Genomic DNA, 18,825 nt, shown 5'->3' with positions numbered 1-18,825 from the left:
TGTGGCTCACTAGCCATGTGATCTTTTTTTTATTGGGGAATTGGGGGGATGGAAACAGTGCTGGGGAATTGGAGGGAGGGGAACAGACAAGTTGCTGTCGTTTTGTTCTTCAGTCTAGTTGTGGAGGACGTTGCTTCACTGGCACAAGTTGGTACCATCGTTGCGCTCTTCCCGGGTGAGGCACATCAGTCGCCGGCTTCTGGACGGCCGCTCACTGCAGCTGCGGGCCGCTCACGCTGGCTGCTGGCTACATACGGTAGCCCATGGCAATCCACTGCCACAGGGGCTGCAGCCTACGCCGTCACCAGCGACCCACGGCAGCCCAGCTCCAGGTCAAGCCGTTGTTCAGCATCTCAGCTGTGGAGGACAGTGTCACTGGGCCTCATATGTGGGATCCGAACCGGGGCCCTCTGGCGTCCCAAGCCAGTGCTTATTAACCATTGCACCACTCGGCCGGCCCTAGCCATGTGATCTTAAAGAAGTTATTAGGTTGGTGCAAAAGTAAGTGCGGTTTTGGGCCAGCCAAGTGGCTCAGTTGGTTAAGAGTTAGCTTACGAGTGCAAGCTCTGAGCAACAGGGCCACCGGTTCGATTCCCACATGGGCCAGTGACACTGCGCCCAAGCTGAGCTGCCAACAGGTGGCAGGATGGCTCAGTTGGTGAGAGCACGTACTCCTCCTAACAAGACTGCCTGTTTGATGGTGGGCTACACCCGCCCACAACTAAGACTGAACTCGGCAACTTGAGCTGAGCTGCCACCTGGATGGCTCAGTGGATAGAGCGCATGCTCTTAACAAGGCTGCCAGTTCGACTCCCACGTGGGATGGTGGCTACGCCCACTCGCAGCTAAGATTGAACACAGCACCTTGAGCTTAGAGGCCATGAGCTGCCGATAGGCAGCCAGATGGTGACTGGCGCCCTCCACAACTAAGATTGAAGAACAACTTGGCTGGTCCTCCTCCCCAATTCCCCAACACTGTTCCCCTCCCACTTCCCAATTAAAAAAAAAGAGAAAAAGTAAGTGCGGTTTCAGACCGTGAATTTTAAATCATTAACACTAAGTTCTTTTTAACACATTTTTTTTTTTGGAGTGTGTTTTTCCAGGACCCATCAGCTCCAACTCAAGTAGTTGTTTCAATCTAGTTGTGGAGGGCGCAACTCCGTGGCTCATGTGGGGATCGAACCGGCAACCTTGGTGTTATGAGCACTGCGCTCTAACCAACTGGCCGCCCCCCAACACATCTTTATTAATCAAAATAGGAACCATTACAGTCAACACATTTTTGCCAACAAGAAATAAGTTTGTTTATTCCTGTAGCGTAAAAATCCATGCCTCAGGATTCAGCAAACTCTTGGAAAGCATTTTTTGCATCCTGCTGGTTGTGGAAGCGTTTTTCCTGCAGAAAGTTGTCGAGATGCCTGAAAAAGGGGTAGTCAGTTGGTGAGAGGTCAGGTGAATATGGCGGATGAGGCAAAACTTCGTAGCCCAATTCATTCAACTTTTGAAGTGTTGGTTTGACGTGCGGTTGGGCGCTGTTGTGGAGAAGAATTGGGCCCTTTCTGTTGACCAATGCTGGCTGCAGGCGCTGCAGTTTTCAGTGCATCTCATCGATTTGCTGAGCATACTTCTCAGATGTAATGGTTTCGCCGGGATTTAGAAAGCTGTAGTGGATCTGACCGGCAGCAGACCATCAGTGACCAAGACCTTTTTCTGGTGCAATTTTGGCTTTGGGAAGTGCTTTGGAGCTTCTTCTAGGTCCAACCACTGACCTGGTCATGGCTGGTTGTATACAATCCACTTTTTGTCGCACATCACAATCTGATTGAGAAATGGTTTGTTGTTGTTGCATAGAATAAGAGAAAACGACACTTCAAAACAATGATTTTTTTGATTTGCAGTCAGCTCATAAGGCACCCACTTATCAAGCTATTTCACCTTTCCAATTTGCTTCAAATGCCAAACGACCATAGAATGATTGACATTAAGTTCTTCAGCAACTTCTCGTATGGTTGTAAGAGGATCAGCTTTGATGATTGCTCTCAATTGGTCGTTGTCAACTTCCGATGGCTGGCCACTATGCTCCTCATCTTCGAGGCTCTCATCTCCTTTGCAAAACTTCTCGAATCACCACAGCACTGTACATTCGTTAGCAGTTCCTGGGCCAAATGCGTTGTTGATGTGAGTTGTCTCCGCTACTTTACGACCTATTTTGAACTCGAATAAGAAAATCGGGCTGGCTGAGTGGCGCGTTGGTTAAGAGTTGGCTTGGAATGCTAGCTCTGAGCAGCAGGGTCCCGGTTCGGATCCCACATGAGGGCCAGTGACGCGCCCTATACAGCTAAGATGGTGAACAACAGCTTGACCTGGAGCTGGGCTGCTGTGAGTCGCCGGCAACGGCATAGGGTGTAGCACCTGCTGCAGTGGGCTGCCATAAGCTACCGTGTGTGGCTGGCAGCCAGCATGAGCTGCCGTGAGCCGCCGTCCAATGGCCGGCAACCGATCTGCCACACTTGGGAAGAGTGCAATGGTAATACCAACATGGGCCAGTGAAGCGGTGTCCTCCACAACTAGACTGAGGAACAAAAGGACAGCAACTTGTCTGTTCCCCTTCCCTGATTCCCCAATGCTGTTCCCCTCCCCCAATTTCCCAATAAAATCTTTAAAAAAAAAGAAAGAAAATCCCTCAAATTTGCTTTTTGTCTAACATCATTTCCATAGACTAAAATACATATAAAATAAACAGCAAGTAATAAGCTATTAGCAAAAAAACAAAGAAATGTGCATTAAAATGATGTATAACATAGCCACATTTTATTTAAGAATGTATTCCAATATCAAAGGCAAATTTCAACAATGCAAAAACCACAATTATATTTGCACCAACCTAATATTTTGCTTTAGTGAGCTGTTTTCTTGTCTGTAAAAATCCAGTCCGTTCAATTAAGTGTTTATTGAGCACTAGGTACCATGCTAGAGCCCGAGACAGTTGGGGGCATTTCGTGCCCAGACATGGGCGAGGGGGAAGAGAGCATTTTAACCAGGCCCCTGGTGGTGAGGATGGGGAAAGGGGACAGGGAAAGGGACGAGGCTGGGCCTGAGGCGTGTGTAACTCGCCCTCCAGGGCCATGGGAGGGTCTGTGGTTGCTGCGTATGAAGTGGCCAGTGGGGCCCCAACAGATGAGGCCTAACAGACAGAAAGCTTTCCCTCCACCCTCCCCTGACTGTCCTCCTGCCTGGACCCAGTTCCCTTTGTTCCCTGCTGCCCTGACTCTCTACCTCCTTGCAGGTGGCAGAGCTGAAGCAGGAGTTGAAGTTGCGGTCACTGCCTGTCTCAGGCACCAAGACAGACCTGATTGAGCGCCTGCGTGCCTACCAAGAGCAAGTCAGCCCTGCTCCCGGAGCCTCCAAGGCCCCCGCTGCCACCTCCATCCTGCCCAAGGCTGGCGAGGTCGTGGTCGCCTTCCCAGCAGCCCGGCTCAGCACAGGGCCTGCCCTGGTGGCAGCAGGCCTGGCCCCAGCTGAGGTGGTGGTGGCTACGGTGACCAGCAACGGAGTGGTGAAATTCGGCAGCACGGGTTCCACGCCCCCCGTCTCCCCCACCCCCTCAGAGCGTTCCCTGCTCAGCACCGGGGATGAGAACTCCACGCCTGGGGACACCTTTGGCGAGATGGTGACATCGCCGCTGACCCAGCTCACCCTGCAGGCCTCGCCACTGCAGATCCTTGTGAAGGAGGAGGGCTCCCGGGCCGGGTCCTGCTGCCTGAGCCCTGGGGTGCGGGTGGAGCTGGAGGGGCGCGACAAGGACCAGATGCTGCAGGAAAAGGATAAGCAGATCGAGGAGCTGACCCGCATGCTCCGGCAGAAGCAGCAGCTGGTGGAGTGGCTGCGGCTGCAGCTGGAGCAGGAGAAGCGGGCCCAGCAGCCCGCCCCCGCGCCCGCCGCCCTTGGCATCCCAGTGAAGCAGGAGAGCAGCTTCTCCAGCTGCCAGTTGAGCCCACAGCCCCTGGGCCCCGCTCACCCCTTCAGCCCCGGCATGGCAGCCCCCACCGCCCACCACATAGACATTTGTGCCCCGGTGCCTCCGGCCGTGGTGGTGAAGCAGGAAGCTGTGCTGCCCCAGCCAGAGCCCGCACCCACGCCCCAGCTGCTTCTGGGCCCACCGGGCCCCAGCCTCATCAAGGGGGTCACACCTCCCACCCTCATCACCGACTCCACAGGGACCCACCTTGTCCTCACCGTGACCAATAAGAAGGCAGACAGCCCTGGCCTGGCCAGCGGGAGCCCCCAGCAGGTACCCGTGTGAGGTGGGGTGGGGCCAGAGGAGGCTGTGAAGAGTCTTCTAATGACCGCCCTGTTCACCAGGCGCCCCATGCTGGGCACGTTAGGCTTGCTTCCTTTAATCTCCCCTTCAGCCTTCCATAATGAGGAATTGTGCTAAGACCTGGGAAGGTTAAGGGACCCCACGACCCCACAGCCCTGCGGGTGGCATCAGTGACTGCCCACCTTTCTGGCCATTGATGCCAGAACATTCCTTACCCTGGCAGAGGGCTCCTGGGCAGCCCCCACCCAGGCTGGGCCCACTCCTACCTCTGCTCCGTGGGCGTGGGACGGGGCCCTGGCGGAGGATCCGGGAAGCCCCCTGCTTGGGAGAGGCTGTGGACTCAGCTGTCTGGCCTGGGATCTGACTGGGGTCCGGTGGGCTGAGCCTGGTGCAGAGGGGCCAGCTGTCCTATACCAGGTGTCGCTGGCAGCTGGCTCCCTGCTGCTGCCACTCACACAGCCCAGACCCTCCACCCAGCCTGGTCCAAAGGTGAAGCTGTTTTACTTTGTGTGGCCTCTCAGCACTGCAGAACTCCAGATGGAGGGGACAGTGACAGCAGCCAGGCGCCTCAGGTTGGGAGTCAAGGGCCCTGAGCAGCCTCAGGAAGAAAGGCACGAGAGCGGGACTCAGCCCAGAGCTCCCCCTCTCCCATGTGGCTTGTAGCAAATCCCAGGCAGCCGGCCTGCCTCAGCCTCTGCAGGGTTGGAGGTCAGGGCCCCCCTCCCATACCCCTTCTTCCCCAGTGGCTTCCATGAAAGTGCCGAAAGCCAGTGCACCAGCCGTGCTGTCCTGGCCTAGAAGGAGGGCACCCCCGCCTGTGCTCCTCGAGTGTGCGGGGCCCGGGGCCCGCTTCCTCACCCAGCCACTGCTTCTCTCCGCCCTCCTGTCCAGCCCTTGTCCCAGCCCGAGTCTCCAGCCCCTGGCCCACCAGCCCAGATGGACCTGGAGCACCCGCCACAGCCCCTCTTTGGGACCCCCACTTCTCTGCTGAAGAAGGAGCCACCTGGCTATGAAGAAGCTTTGAACCAGCAGCCCAGACAGCAGATGAAGAAGGTAGACTGAGGCCTGGCCAGGGTGGGGGCTATAGTCCCCCAAGTCCAGCTAGAAGATGGGGCAGGCAGGAGCCAGTCTTGGGGGGTCCAGAAGCCTTGGGGTGTGGGCAGTTCCATGCAGGCTCCAGGGCCTGGCCCAACCAAGAGTCTGGGCATCGGCCAGGGATCCTGTGGGTCTGCTGCCAGCTCGGGGCCGATGGAAAGGCCTGTGTCCTGACCTGGCTGGGGGCCTCCTGTTGTAGATTTTCATCTTTTTTCCCCCCTATTTTTGCTCCACAGGAAACTGGTTCCTCGAGCCAACACATGGATGACCTGTTTGACATTCTTATTCAGAGTGGAGGTAAATCCCAGACCCCTGAGCTGCCTCCCCAGCCCCCTTCATTCTCAATGGGTTGTTTCCAGCCCCTGGTGGGGGGGTCTGTTCCATTTGGTTTGGTTATTGAACACTTAATGGGCGACATCCTTGTACTCAGACACAGCAACAGTTGAGATGCACACAACCTCCAGGGCCTGGGCAGGAATGGGGTTGGGGGCAGGGTGGGTTCTGTGGCCTCAACACACGTTCGCTTTGCTCAGCACCCACTGCCTAGACGGCAGGCACTGTCCCCGCAGCCCAGGACATAGCAGTCAGCCCAATAGTGAATGCCTCTGCTGGGAGATGAATGACTAAATAAGTAGATTTTATCATGTTAGAGAGTAGTACGCTTCGTAGCTACTAGTCGGGAAGGGAAGGGTCTCGGGTGCCCAGGGGATGGTCAGGGTCAGCCTGGAGGAGCAGGTGCAGGCGTCAGAAGTCTGGGCAGGTCAGCAGTGCCGTGCAGGCTGGAGGGGCTTTGACCGCATGACACCAGAGCCCCGCCACACAGCTTTGAGGAAGGGCAGGACCAGGGAGATCACGGTAGTGACCCAGGTCAGAGGCCAGGGGCCCGGGGCCGGGCAGGGGAGGTGGCCGCCAGGTGCGGAAGTCGGGAGTCGGTGGATTTGGAGTGCCAGCTTGATTTCCCTCTGCGTTAGGTGTGTGGTGAGGGCAGGAGGGCAGCCGAGGATGACGCCGAGGGTCTCAGCCTGAGTTACCAGGATGCAGCTGCGGGCTGTGGAGGGAGCTCCCAGGGGCAGTGGGAGACGCATCAGTGCAGTGTCAGTTGGGCTTAGATATGTCCTGAGACAGGAGGAATCACACAGACGGCCCAGGTGAGGGCGGGGCGAGGGCAGGAAGTGGGTGTTGGCGTCTAGTGGGCTTTCAGAGCCATGAGGCTGGGTGAACATAGGACACGACAAGGTAGAGTGGAGGGCACCCTCAAGGGGCAAGTCCTGAAGCAGTGGGCTGCTGGCGAAGTCAGGGACGATGGGGACCTTGGTCAGGGTGCCCCGTGGGGCCGAGGGCAAGTGCCTGCTGAAGTGGGTTGCCGAGGGCCCGGGCCTGCGGGAGACAGGTCTGCAGAGCTCTCTGCAGAGGGCTTCCTGCAAGGGGAGCAAAGAAACGGCAGCATGTTTGCATGCCAGTGGGACAACCAGGTAGAGTGAAGGGCGGGCACAGGGCAGCAGGAGGGCTCCGCTTCAGGTGGCCGCAGCCAGAAGGTAGGGTGGGAGCTCTCTCTCAACAGCTTTGACTGTGTCAGTAGGCGGGGGTAAGCCAGGCGTGCAGCCCAAGTGAGAGCTCAGCCAGAGAATGGCACGCTTTAAAATGGTGAGTTTTATCTCCATTTAAAAAAAAAAAAGCTCAGTAGCGGACATGACTCTCAAGGTCACTGTTCTGATCTTAGGGAGACTCCCCCCCGGGGGCCGGGTCTGCATTGGACCTGAGGTGCATTTCTGACAAGGGCGGCGGGGGCAGGGCAGGGGTCGCTGAGGTTGCTGGGCTGGGTGGTGCTCCCGCGCAGATGGAGAGGCCTGGCAGCGCGCTCCCGGAGTTCTGTGTCCAGACAGGAAGTGAAAGTGGGAGTGGTCAGGCTGCCCGGGAACAGAGGTTGTGCAAGAGCAGAGAGAGAGCCAGCCTTGAGCTCTGGCATCGAGCAGATGGCAGAGAAATGGAGCTGGGGGTGCTGCTTGCACCCAAAGGGACAGAGAGGAGTGGCCAGAGGAGGGCACAAGGATGCCAGGAGAGGGCATTTGGGTCGGGTGGGTGGGGCCAGCAGGTTCCTCACTGGTGGCAGCTGGGCAGGTTGATAGGCCAACTCGAGGTCCTTGGTCATTTGGTGAAAAAGGCGTGTCCAGCTGGCGAGGGAGGATAGGACCTAGAGGGCCAGGGAGCAAGCCTGGTTTCTGCAGTTTTAAATTGTGGTAAAAGATACATAAAACCTGCCATTCTAACCACTTTCCAAAGTCCAGTCCAGTGTTGTGTAACCGTCACCAGAACGTCGACATCCTGCACTGACACTCGTTTACCCACATGCAGTCTTCCCATTCTGACCTCCGCATCCCGGTAGCCTGTTTTCTGCTTTCTCTCTCCTTGGCTTTGACTGCTACTTAACTTTCACTACTTAACTTTCTGAGGGACCACAAAACTGTTTTTCCACAGCAACTGCATCATTTTCATTCACACCAGCCATGCACAGGGGTTCCAGTTTCTCTGTCATCACCAACACTTTTCCTGTTTTTTAAAACAATAGCCATCCTAATGGGTGCGAAGTGGTGTCTCGTGGTTTTGATTGACGTTTCCCTGATGACTGATGGTGTTGAGCATCTTTTCATGGGCTTATATGAGGCCAGTTGTGTCTCTTCTGTGAGAAATGTCCAAGTCCTTTGCCCATTTTAGTTGGGTTTGTTGAGTTGTAGGAGTTCGTTATTCTGGGTATGAATCACTCATCAGGATATAAGATTTGCAGATACTTTCTCTGATTCCTTTTCATTTTCTTGATAGTATTTATGCACACGAGTTTTAATTTTTTATGTATCTAATTTATCTTTTTTTCTTTTGTTGCCTGTGCTTTTGGTGTCATAACCAAGAAATCATTACCAAATCCAATGTCATGAAGATTTCCCCCATTTTCGTCTAAGAGTTTTGTAGTTTTAGCTCCTACATTTAGATAGTTGACCCATTTTGAGTTAAATTTTGTACATGGAGTAAGGTAGGGTCCAACTTCAGGTCTTATTCAGGCCTGGCTTTTGACAGCCACTCACTTTGTTGATTGGCAGAAATTTCAGCAGATTTCAAGAAGCCATCATCCCTGCGAGGGAAAGAGAAGCCCCCCTCGACAGCAGCCTGCGGGTCGCCTCTGGCCTCACAGTCCCCACCCTCTGCTGAGCTCCCCCACGCTGCCCCGCCTCCATCGGGCTCACCCGCCCTCCCTGGGCGCCTGGAGGACTTCCTGGAGAGCAGCACGGGCCTCCCCCTGCTGACCGGCGGACACGAGGGGCCAGACCCCCTCTCCCTCATTGACGACCTCCACAGCCAGATGCTGAGCAGCTCGGTCATCCTGGACCACCCCCCCTCACCCATGGACACCTCGGAATTGCACTTTGCCCCTGAGCCCAGCAGCGTGGGCCTGGACCTGGCTGACGGCCACCTGGACAGCATGGACTGGCTGGAGCTGTCGTCAGGCGGCCCCGTGCTCAGCCTGGCCCCGCTCAGCCTCTTCTCCACGGACTTCCTCGATGGCCATGACTTACAACTACACTGGGATTCCTCCTTGTAGCTCTCAGGTTTGCCGGGGACAGAGGGGCTGGATGTTGGGGAGCCTCGAGAACTCTAGAGAGCTCGGCTCTCCTGCCTGATCCAGCCTCTGCGTGGTCGCGAGTCCTGACAATCACAGGCCCTGCTGTCCCCTTCCCGGCTCACTAAGGAGAGATGCTGCCAAGCAGCAGCTCTGGGTCCCACCCCGGGGTCTGGGAGAGCTGGACAGGCCGGGGCGTCCTAGTTGACCTCCTTTTGTGAGGTTGGAGGTACCCTGTCGGGCTGCCGTTTTCTCAGGCAGGCAAAGCGTGAATCCCGCTCCTTCTCTTCCCCGGGGAGGAAGAGCGAGCCGGGCCTCGACCTCCCCAGCCCCGTGATGCCGACGCCAGGCTCCCGGGCAGGAGGGAGGGGCTCCCTGCCATTTTAGTATCTTGGTGTAGTGTGACCATTTAGTGGTTGGTGGCAAACGTTTTCTGTACAGGTGTATATACCTCTATATTATATATCGCCATACATATATATATATATACACATATATTTTTGGGAGGTGGGAGGCGGATGCAGCCCCCTCCCTTCCTGTGCACATACATAAGGGCCTGGAGACCACTGCTCCCGGGGCCCCGCCCATCACGTGTGTTTGACATGTAAACACCCCGTCACAGCCTGTACCCCACCTGTCCTCATCAGTGCCACGAGGGCAGAGGTGCGTCCTGCACCCGCCCACATTCCGTCCCGCTGCCTCACTGCAGCCACCACGGCCCTGGGACAGGAGGGGGCCCGGCCTCCCATCGGGCCTGTCACTGTCACTCATAAGAGGATGGAGTCACCAAAAGCAGTGCTGGAGCAGAGGTGGGGCAGTTGTGTGAACTTTTTAAAATAAAAACAAAAACACCAGCCTGTTGGCCCATATTTATCAATCTGGGGGGGGTGGTAGGGCTGGGCATTGTGGCATCTGGGGGCCACACCATAACCCACCTTCCCGGTCTGGCCATCTGTTCCACACCATTCCAGAAAGGGGAGAACCTTGGACCAAAGGCAGGAAGTACTTTCTCAAAGAATTTATTTACAAGCCAGAGAGGCCGAGGAGCCTTCAGCCACCCCCAGCCCCTTCCTGAGCGAAAGCTGCCAGGACCCAGGGCGCTCCACATCCTCACGAGGTTTCTGGTCAGTACAGATAGTGAGACGGGGCCCCTGTAAAGAGCCTGGGAGGAGCAGACTGAGTGAGGCCCCCACTTTCTGCTCCTGCTACCCACTGCCCTCTGATGCTCCAAGTGGTGTCCCCAATCGCCCTACCATGGTCCCAGGCCACCCGAGCCCCCTCCCAAAGCGGGCTGGTGCTGTTCTCGCTTCAGGAAGGAGCTGCTCTGGTAGCCGATGGGTTGGAGAATGCTGGGCGTGCCAGGGCCACTGGAGGAAGAGTGTCACCCATCTATGTCCCAGCTGAAAAGGTGGTGCTTCACCAGCATGTCCTGGACACCCTCCTTCAGGGGCTTCTTCTCCTCCTGCACACAGGGACAGCCCCTCACTGTCGCAGGCTGCACAGCAGGGGATGCTGGGGCCAGAGTGGTTCGTACAGGCGAGCCCAGCACTCGGGGTTCCCACGGAGCCCTGCCTCAGCCACCAGGAAGTGTATGGATAGAAGTGCCAGCAGAGACCCGGGCCTGCCACACCCCATGCAGCCCCTTAGGAGGAAGGCAGGTTGCAGGGCCGAGGACCAACCCCAAACACCTACCTCTCTCTTGGCAGGAAGCTCCCAGTCCTGGGAGAGGCTGAAGGCAAAGCAGCAGAGGACACTGGAGCGGGGGGAGGGGAGGCTGTCAGTCGCCCTCAGGTTGGCTCTGCCCACCCCTGCCCAGGGCCACCCAGGCAGGGTCCTCACCGGAGCTCACACTTGATCTGAACCCAGCCGGGGCTGCGCAGGAAGGACCAGGGCTGGTACCACTTCTCCACGGTCGGCAGGCTGGAGCAGAGCACCTCCAGCCACAGGTGCAGGACCTGCTCGCTGGGGATGGGAGGAGGGAGCCATCCCTCTGAGGACCACGGGCCACCCAGTCCCTTGCCCGCCACTGCCAGGCCTCCTCAGGTGACCTCAGCCCCTCCCTCTGGCTGCTCCACACCGGGAGACACGCTCAGGAGCCCGCTGTCCCCGTGGCTCCCGCTCCCCTCAGTCCTGCCACAGCTCTTTTCTTTCTGCATCTAGAGCTTCTGCCTCCTCCCAGGCACAGGGCCCTCAGCCCTGCTGCTCAGTCCGAGTCAAGCACATCCTCACCGGCCTGCCGGGCCCGTGCTCTGAGCTAGTCTCACGGACACTTGTCCCTTTGCACACCACTCCTCCTCCCACCCCTGGGCCACCCCTCCCAGAAACATCTCATTCACCCAGGCCCCGAGCCTCACAAATGCCCGAGCCCCCTCCCTGCTTTGCTGTGGTGACCTCATTTCTAGGGAGCCCTTCACTGGTCATCTTACTAAAATCTGTGCTTCATAAAACCCCCCAAGCAGCTCCTCCAGCCGCAAAGCACCGACTGGACGAGGCCTTTGGGAGTTACCCTCGCTGTCTTCCATTTGTCTGTCCAACTCCTGGGGGGCCCAGCTCACATGCCCCCACTCCCCCACAGGGCCCAGCCCAGGCTACTGCTCATCAGACTGGACTATCACACCCACAGGCCGCCACTCACTTGAGCCCCACGCAGATGAGGGAGCGGAGCTTGACATCCATTTGTGCATGCGCAGCATCATGGGTCACGTTCACAGACTGCACAGCCTGGGAGGGCACAGCTGTCACTCAGGTGCCCCCAGCTGCCAGCCCAGGAGGTGGCCCCACCCATGGCCCCACCTACCCGGTAGAGCAGCTCCTCTGGGGTCAGAACTTTGCCATCTTCATCCAACCTGGGATGGGGGGGGGGGTGAAGCTGCCAGTGCTGCGTGGGGTGCAGGCTTGGGCTGCTCCCTCGCCCCCGAGGCTGCCAGGATGCCCAGCCAGGGCAGGGGACAGGGCCCAGTTACCTGTATGTCTTACACAGCACCAGGCGCGAATACACCGAGTCGAAGTCTCTCTCCACCTCCCGGCCCGCTGCCTAGGGGACAGGGGAGAGTGACAGGGCCAGCGGGGTAGTTCCAAGGTCAAAGCCACAGGGTTCAACGAAGCACATCACCACCTTATGAGAGCCCAGGGACAGTGGGGGACATGGATCCAGCCACTGACTTACCTCCTCGATAAACAGCCAGGGGTGGCAGGCGCCCCCAAGTAGGGATGGCTTCTTCAGTCCATGTTCAAACAGGGCCTTGAGAGCTGGGCAGAGGGTTCCTCGCACGAGGTCCGTGACTCCTTCCGTCACAGCATCATCCCCAGCAATGGAGTACTGATGGTGGGGAAGGAGTCTGAGAGGCCCCAGCCCACGCCTGCAGCCGGCCACCCTGCCCCTGTCCTCAGAGCCACAAGCCAGAAGGCGCTCAGGACACAGTCCTGAGGGCGCAGGCCTCACCGGGGAGGCGGCGGCAGCAACTCCCAGGCGCAGGCCTGTCTGCGCCCCCTCTTACCTCTTTGCTCCGTTCATCCAGGACTTCCACAAACTTAGCTGGGAACCAGCCTGTGGGAAAGGCAGAGTCCTGTGAGGAGCCTGGTGTCCCCACTTTCCCCCCATGGGGCTGAGGACAGGCTCAGCCCGGTTCCTGGCAGGAGGAGGGTCCAGGAGGGGGGATGCAGCTTCACTGACCAGCCCCCTGCCCCCAGCCGGACACCAAGGCCTCACCTCTCAGGCCATTCAGCTCCCCCACCCAGCAGTGCTCGTCCTTCTGAGAGATGATCTGCAGAGGAAAGGGGCAGGGAGCAGAGTCTTGGTTGCCGGTGCCCAGTGCCTCCCACACCACTGGGTTTCGTCCTCGTCCAGGCCGATGGAAATTCTCAGCAGGGCCAGGGCTCAGGTGCGGCTGGGTGACCCGGCCACAGCCTCAGGGCCGGCGGGTGGCAGGACCAATGGCACGGGCTCCCAGCAACCGCTGCCTCCCGGCGGGTCACGCATGCCGCGGACACCCAAGCCCCACCCCACGCACCGTGATGATGTCATTCTTGCGGAAGCCCAGCTCGTCGTCATCGTGTCGCTCGAAATCCAGCAGGGCCTTGGCCCGGCGCCTGTGGCTCCGCGAGCAGGCCACGTAGTTCTCGTGATCCCGCTGGTGGCTCTCCATGCTGTAGTCAGGGGTCAGCTCCTGCCAGGGACGGGGAGGCGCCTCAGGATGGGGCTGGGGAAGGAGAGTCCCCAAGTCGAGCCTCTGGGCGCAGGACTGGGAGCCTGGGACTCACCACACTACAGTTTTTGGGGTCTGTGCACTGGAAATGGCGTGCCACTCGCAGGATGGCTTCCCGGAGGTCGGCCACCAGCTCTGTCTGCTTGATGTTCTTGGCCTTGAGTGCCTCCAGGTCGTCCATCCCTGGGAGTCAAGAGAGTTATATGGCAGCCAGGGTCCCTGCCCGGCGCCCTCCCCAACTCAGGAAGCTCCGAGTCCACCCAGGGTGTGAGGACAGACACCCCTGTTCTGCATTGGCCCCTCACCCCCCGCTCTAACAACTTAAGACTCGCCCCGCTGAGCTGGCCCCAGCGGCCTGCAGCACATTCTCACCGAAGAGCAGGGAGGTGATGCCAGACTTCCTTCGCTGGGTCCTGCGACGAACCACCTGCAGACACAAGAGCGGGTCAGTGGCAGGAGGGCACCCAGTGCCCAGCTGAGTGGTGGGCATCTCAGCACCAGGCGAAGGGAACAGAGTCCTTCCGTGGGGCGGCCCAGGGCGCCTCCTTGTGCTACCTCATGAGAAATGGCCTCTGAGGGTCATTTCAAAGCTGGCTCTGTCCTATACCCCGACTGGGCATGTCACTCCAGCTGTGGCCTGCTGGGCTGTGCCAGGTCCTGGGTGCTGAGCTGGGGAGGCAGCAGGGCAGGGCCTCTCACTGGATTCCTCAGGGGACCCCCCCACTGTAGGTAAGGCGGGGCCTCCTTCACGGACCCACCTGAGAGAGGTTGGTGGTGGCGCTGGTCCCCAGAAGCTGGCCCTGGTCCGCTATGAGGTAGGCCAGGTGCTTGCGGCGCTGGGTCTCCACGGCCACGTCAGTGAGGGAGCCAGCCAGCCGCATGGCCTCCCCCAGCAGCAGCTCCGCGTCCTCAATCTGCGAGGGTATGTCTGACAGCGTGTTGAAGATAGAGGCCGAGTTCTCGGACTGGATCAGCTCCTCCTCCTGGGCCACATGCGCGGAAGGATGGGGACTCACTGCCTGGCATCAGGCCCACGAGCTGACTCCGTCACCTTCCCCAGGCACGTGACTTCCTTGAATGATCAGCTGAGCACAAGGAGCTCCCACCCCACCCAGGGGTTCTCAGGAGGGGCCAGTTCGCAGGCCATGTGGTGCTGAAGCCTGAACCCCACTGCATCCCCCAGAGGAGGGTGCCAGGAAGCTGCCATCTGGCACACGGGGCGCCTAGTCTGGGGGGTGGGAGGGGACGGGGCTGCCGCAGCACCTTCAGGCGCAGCATGCCCAGCGTGGTCTGGAAGAGCACCCGGGAGCCGTCGTAGAAAAACAAGTCCCAGAGACGCAGCAGCAGCCTGATGGGCACCACGCTGGCGAAGGCCGTGAGGAACCAGTGCAGCGTGATCAGGGACAGCTCTGTGGACAGACCAGGGACAGCGGCATGGGACAGCCTGCGAGAAGGGGCACCCCCAGGCACACGAGCTGGGGATCAGGTGGACGGTATCTCCCCAAAAACAGCAAGAGGCCCGCCCTGCTCCAAGGGGACAAAGGGGACAAGGCCAGACAGCAGAGAATGAGAGAGAAGGAAGACTGTGTGTGCTGTGTCCCCGTCCTAGGAGCTCTGTTCTCTCCCCAGGGACGGCCAGCTGCCCCGTCTTCCCTGGCTTTGTCAGGAAGCCTGACATCTGCAGTATCGGAGTCAGTCTCAGGACCCCTGCCCCCTGGCAGAGAAGAGGGTGGGCGGCCCTTACCGATGTCATGCTCCTGGAGCAGCTTGTCCAAGCGAGGCAGGTACTGGACGATGAGGTGGCGCAGGACCCGCTGGTCTGTCTGCACGCCCAGCAGGGTGGTGCTGAAGTAGGAGGCAGGGAGCAGGTCCTCGACGATGGCGCACATCATCCAGAAGGCGTCCTCCTCCTCCAGCAACAGCAGGAGGCAGGCGGCCACCTGGCCAGGGCAGGGGGACAAAGGGCCTCAACCCAGGTCTCCACGCAAATTAGAAAAAGCACCCACTCCATGGGTCACGTCATAGGCCACATGCCTTCCTCAGGGTGGAACCACGTATTTGGCGATGCTCTGTGGGGGTCTCGCCTCCACCCCCACTTTCTGTCCTACTGTCCTGGATGGTGAGACGCCCGTCTCGGGGGCCTGGGGACCACCCCCGGGGCCACTGCGCGCCTTCCCAGGCTGTGCTCACCATGCCTGTGCCCTGGCAGTAGCCGATCTCTGGGTAGAGCCAGGCCAGTGCTCGGAGAACTCTGCGCAGCCGGGGCACCCCGACGCTGCTCTCGTTGGCGAAGCAGGCGTTGCTCGGCATGGTGCGCAGCAGGTCCTTCTCAATCTGCCGGGAGCCCACCCACCACAGGACCCTGTGAGACGCGGCTGCAGGCCACACTGCCACCCTGGGGCCTGGGGGGAGGCTGGGGGACCCATGTGGGGCACACCCCAGGCGGGCTGCTCCCCCAAGAATGGGGGTTCCTTGCGCTCCTCCCTTCAGAAGTAGAGCCCAGCTAGTGTGTAGCTGACGCCACCAGATTCCCCTGGGGAACTTACAAAAATAAAACGACAGATTTCCTGGGCCTCATGCTGCAACTACGGAATGAGAGTCTCCGGAATGAGGCCTGGGAATCTGTATTTAAAACCTCCAGGACAGCCTGATGTGCACTGGCTAGGTGGCCTTTCTGACAGTCCTCTCTGCTGCCCACAGAGGACCCAGGAGGGAGCCCGACTGCTCAAGGCGCACATTTGTGGGGGATACAACTGCCCAGGGCTGCCAGGCAGCTGCCTGCTGTATTCTCCTGGCCACCCCTGCCAAGGAGAGGCCAACAAGGGGGCTCCGGTAACCCCAGGCAGCCCACATTCTGACAGCAAAGCGCTTCCGGAGGGCCCCTGTGCCACCCAGCCCTCACCTGTTTGGCAGCAATGGTTTCATCGTTGGAGCTGTTCTTCACCATCTCCCGGTAGGACAGCTCGGAGTTCTTCTTCTTCTGTAGGGCCCCCGACAGCCGCATCCACAGCTGAGGGGAGAAGCCCACGAGCACTCAGCCTTTCTTTGGTGGGACCTGAGCCCTCGGTCGCCCTCTGCGGGTTCCTCCTCCCAGCCGCACCTGTGGCCTCATGCTGTGGGGGATCCCAGCCAGCACCAGGGAGCGGAGCTTGTCTGAGCGGGCCAGGGAGACAGCGATCTTGTCCCAGGTGAGGTCGCCCACATCGTGGTTATGGGTGAACTCCAGGTGTGCCTGCCACCGCAGCCGCTGCGGAGGGTCCTCCATCAGAGACACAGCCGGCAGCCTGCTGGGACTGGGGTCTGCTCCACCTGCCAGGAGAGCGCCCAGGGCAAGGCGGTGCAAGGGAAGGAAGGAAAACGACTCCTCACAGCACAGTCCAAAGCAGACGGCCTGGGCTTCCGGTCCAGAGCCCAGATTCTCCACCAGAATCCAGAGCCCCCGTTCCCATGGTGCACTGAGGCCAGCAAACCCAGGCTCTTCACTCTCTCCCCAAACCTGCCCCTCCGAGGTCTCTCGCAGCAAATCCACAAACCTGCCTCCATTCTCCACATGCTCAGGCCTAAACCTGGGAACCACCTGTGGCCTCTCCTGCGCTCCTACCAGGCTCAAGTCATCAGCAGATACTACTGGCTTGGCCAGCAGAGCACAGGCTGTTAACCACCTCTGACTAATGCCCTAGTCCAAGCCGCTGCCTTCCTTCTACTTTACTGCCACAGCCTTCTCGCTGGCCTCCCTCTTCCAGCCCAGCCTCCCTAAAGGCAATCTCCCGCACAGCCGTGCCCTAAGACACAGTCAGGTCATGTCACTCTGCTCAGAGTCCTCCAGGGCCACACACCCACCCGCCTCACTCAGACATGCAGAAGGCTACGTGACCCACCTTCTCCCATGCCACCCCCTCCCTGTCCTCACCACTCCAGCTATTCCCCACCAAATCCACTCCCACCCCAGGGCCTTTGCACTTATTGTTCCCCTTCCTCCACTATGCTCACTGCCTCCCTTCCTCCTAGGCTCTTCAAATGTCTCCCCCTCGGAGAAGCCTTCCTTTCCACCATACTAGAAAGTTCCCTGTGTTCCTCTCAGGCCCAGCTTTTGACTTCCAAATACCTACCTGCAAACTAGAGAACAAGGAAAACTTAAGTCAGAATTGGAAATATAAGTGATTGGAACATGACTGGTTTCAGCCAATTAAAATCTTCTGTCACAATTATAATATATCCTGGTGACAAGTTATCCTGGGTTCTGGCAGATGGCTTTCCCAACAGCCCACTCGAACCAACAAGTGTATTTATAATAAGAAACAATGGAAATGGCCTATAGGCTCACTTACAGAAGAATGGTTATAAAAATATGATAAATCCATTATAATGGGATATTATGCAGCCACTGAAAAATATGCTTTTAAAGAGGTTTTAACTGACAGAAAAAATGATTATGGTATAATGTTAAGAGATATAGGAACAATATAAAAATATGTATACGATATAATCTTAGTTATGAAACGTATACACAGGTACACACACACACAAAACCAAAAAAGGAATACACTAAAATGTCAGCAGTTATCTTCAGGTTGTGGAATTATAGGTTAATTTGTTTTAGTCTTTATACTTTTCTGTATTTTTCAACTTCCCTACAATGAACATTGCTTTTATTATCATATAAAGATCAATGAAATTAATCTAAAAAAATCATGGGTCTCCATTACGGTTGACCTTTGAATAATGCAGGGGCAAGGGGCGCCATCTGCCCTCGCGGTCAGTCAAAACTGGGTATAACTTAAGTCGGCTCTCTGCATACAGACTGCCAGCCGCCAGGTGACCTTGAACAACTTGGGTTTGAACTGCCCAGGTCACCTGAACTGCGTGGGTCAACTGAAAAAACTCCGCACACAAGTGGACCCACACAGCTCAAATCAGTGTTGCTCAAGGGTCAGCTGTCCTTGTAATAGCATCACCCTCAGATGCAGAAATTCCAGAGGTCGCAGCTGCATAATGAGTGTCACTGCAGCTGGAGTCCTCCCCAACGTCACCAGCAATATTACACACGAGGGCTTCAATCATACCTTCGCTGTCCACCCGGAAGCCGAACTCGTCATAGTAGAACTCTGGTTGCCCCACTGACTCGTCCGTCTAGAACCAGGAGTAGGACTGATCAGTCACGTGGCCCCCATGTGGGACCACGGGTTCTGGCAGACGTCACTCATGCTGCTGAAATTCCACCCGGCTGTCAAGACTCAGATCAAAAGGCCACCCTTCTCTGAAGACTCTGTGGTCATCATTCAGCTACACTACTACCTTCTCGAATTCTCCCAGCCAGCATTTTCCTTGTTCTCCTCAGAGGTCAAAGATAATAAGATCAAGGCAAGGAACAGGTGTTATGCATTTCTGTGTCCCCATAATACTGAGCACATAGTGCCATAATACTTTTCCTCCAACCTAATGACTGATTCAGGGGGACATGGAGCTAGGGGGCCATCCCTGAAGGTGGCCTCTGGCCCTGTGTGAATATGATGGAGTGACCACCCACTTCCGGGATGGCAGGTTCCCTTTGGCGCCACAACTCGGGCATAGTCACTGGTGCCTGGCTGTAACTC

At 57.8% G+C, this 18,825-nt stretch overlaps 2 protein-coding genes across 6 annotated transcripts in view; one reads left to right on the top strand and one right to left on the bottom strand.

The window, feature by feature from the left end:
• Window positions 1-9,881, top strand: part of MRTFA (myocardin related transcription factor A) — a 100,702-nt gene extending 90,821 nt beyond the window's left edge. For all 3 annotated transcript variants that reach the window (XM_019660585.1, XM_019660588.1, XM_019660586.1), the window contains exons 10-13: window positions 3,287-4,291; window positions 5,213-5,374; window positions 5,653-5,713; window positions 8,509-9,881. In XM_019660585.1, coding sequence (XP_019516130.1) covers window positions 3,287-4,291; window positions 5,213-5,374; window positions 5,653-5,713; window positions 8,509-9,008 — 1,728 coding nt within the window. In that variant the 3' untranslated portion in view covers window positions 9,009-9,881. The remainder of the gene's footprint in view (window positions 1-3,286; window positions 4,292-5,212; window positions 5,375-5,652; window positions 5,714-8,508) is intronic.
• Window positions 9,882-10,029: 148 nt separating this feature from the next.
• Window positions 10,030-18,825, bottom strand: part of SGSM3 (small G protein signaling modulator 3) — a 33,613-nt gene continuing 24,817 nt past the window's right edge. The window contains exons 4-22 of one of the 3 annotated variants that reach the window (XM_019660589.1): window positions 18,295-18,361; window positions 16,332-16,540; window positions 16,134-16,241; window positions 15,422-15,565; window positions 14,976-15,171; window positions 14,495-14,640; window positions 13,990-14,214; window positions 13,604-13,658; window positions 13,287-13,414; window positions 13,037-13,192; window positions 12,736-12,790; window positions 12,524-12,573; window positions 12,193-12,345; window positions 11,990-12,060; window positions 11,824-11,872; window positions 11,662-11,747; window positions 10,866-10,988; window positions 10,719-10,779; window positions 10,030-10,521 (exon numbers count right to left, since the gene is read on the bottom strand). In XM_019660589.1, coding sequence (XP_019516134.1) covers window positions 10,408-10,521; window positions 10,719-10,779; window positions 10,866-10,988; window positions 11,662-11,747; window positions 11,824-11,872; window positions 11,990-12,060; window positions 12,193-12,345; window positions 12,524-12,573; window positions 12,736-12,790; window positions 13,037-13,192; window positions 13,287-13,414; window positions 13,604-13,658; window positions 13,990-14,214; window positions 14,495-14,640; window positions 14,976-15,171; window positions 15,422-15,565; window positions 16,134-16,241; window positions 16,332-16,540; window positions 18,295-18,361 — 2,196 coding nt within the window. In that variant the 3' untranslated portion in view covers window positions 10,030-10,407. The remainder of the gene's footprint in view (window positions 10,522-10,718; window positions 10,780-10,865; window positions 10,989-11,661; window positions 11,748-11,823; window positions 11,873-11,989; window positions 12,061-12,192; window positions 12,346-12,523; window positions 12,574-12,735; window positions 12,791-13,036; window positions 13,193-13,286; window positions 13,415-13,603; window positions 13,659-13,989; window positions 14,215-14,494; window positions 14,641-14,975; window positions 15,172-15,421; window positions 15,566-16,133; window positions 16,242-16,331; window positions 16,541-18,294; window positions 18,362-18,825) is intronic. The other 2 variants (XM_019660590.1, XM_019660591.1) reach the window with 2 other exon arrangements.

The sequence above is a fragment of the Hipposideros armiger genome, unplaced genomic scaffold (assembly GCF_001890085.2).
Source record: "Hipposideros armiger isolate ML-2016 unplaced genomic scaffold, ASM189008v1 scaffold_321, whole genome shotgun sequence".
NCBI lineage: Eukaryota > Metazoa > Chordata > Mammalia > Chiroptera > Hipposideridae > Hipposideros > Hipposideros armiger.
This window is presented reverse-complemented; position numbering and strand designations above follow the sequence as displayed.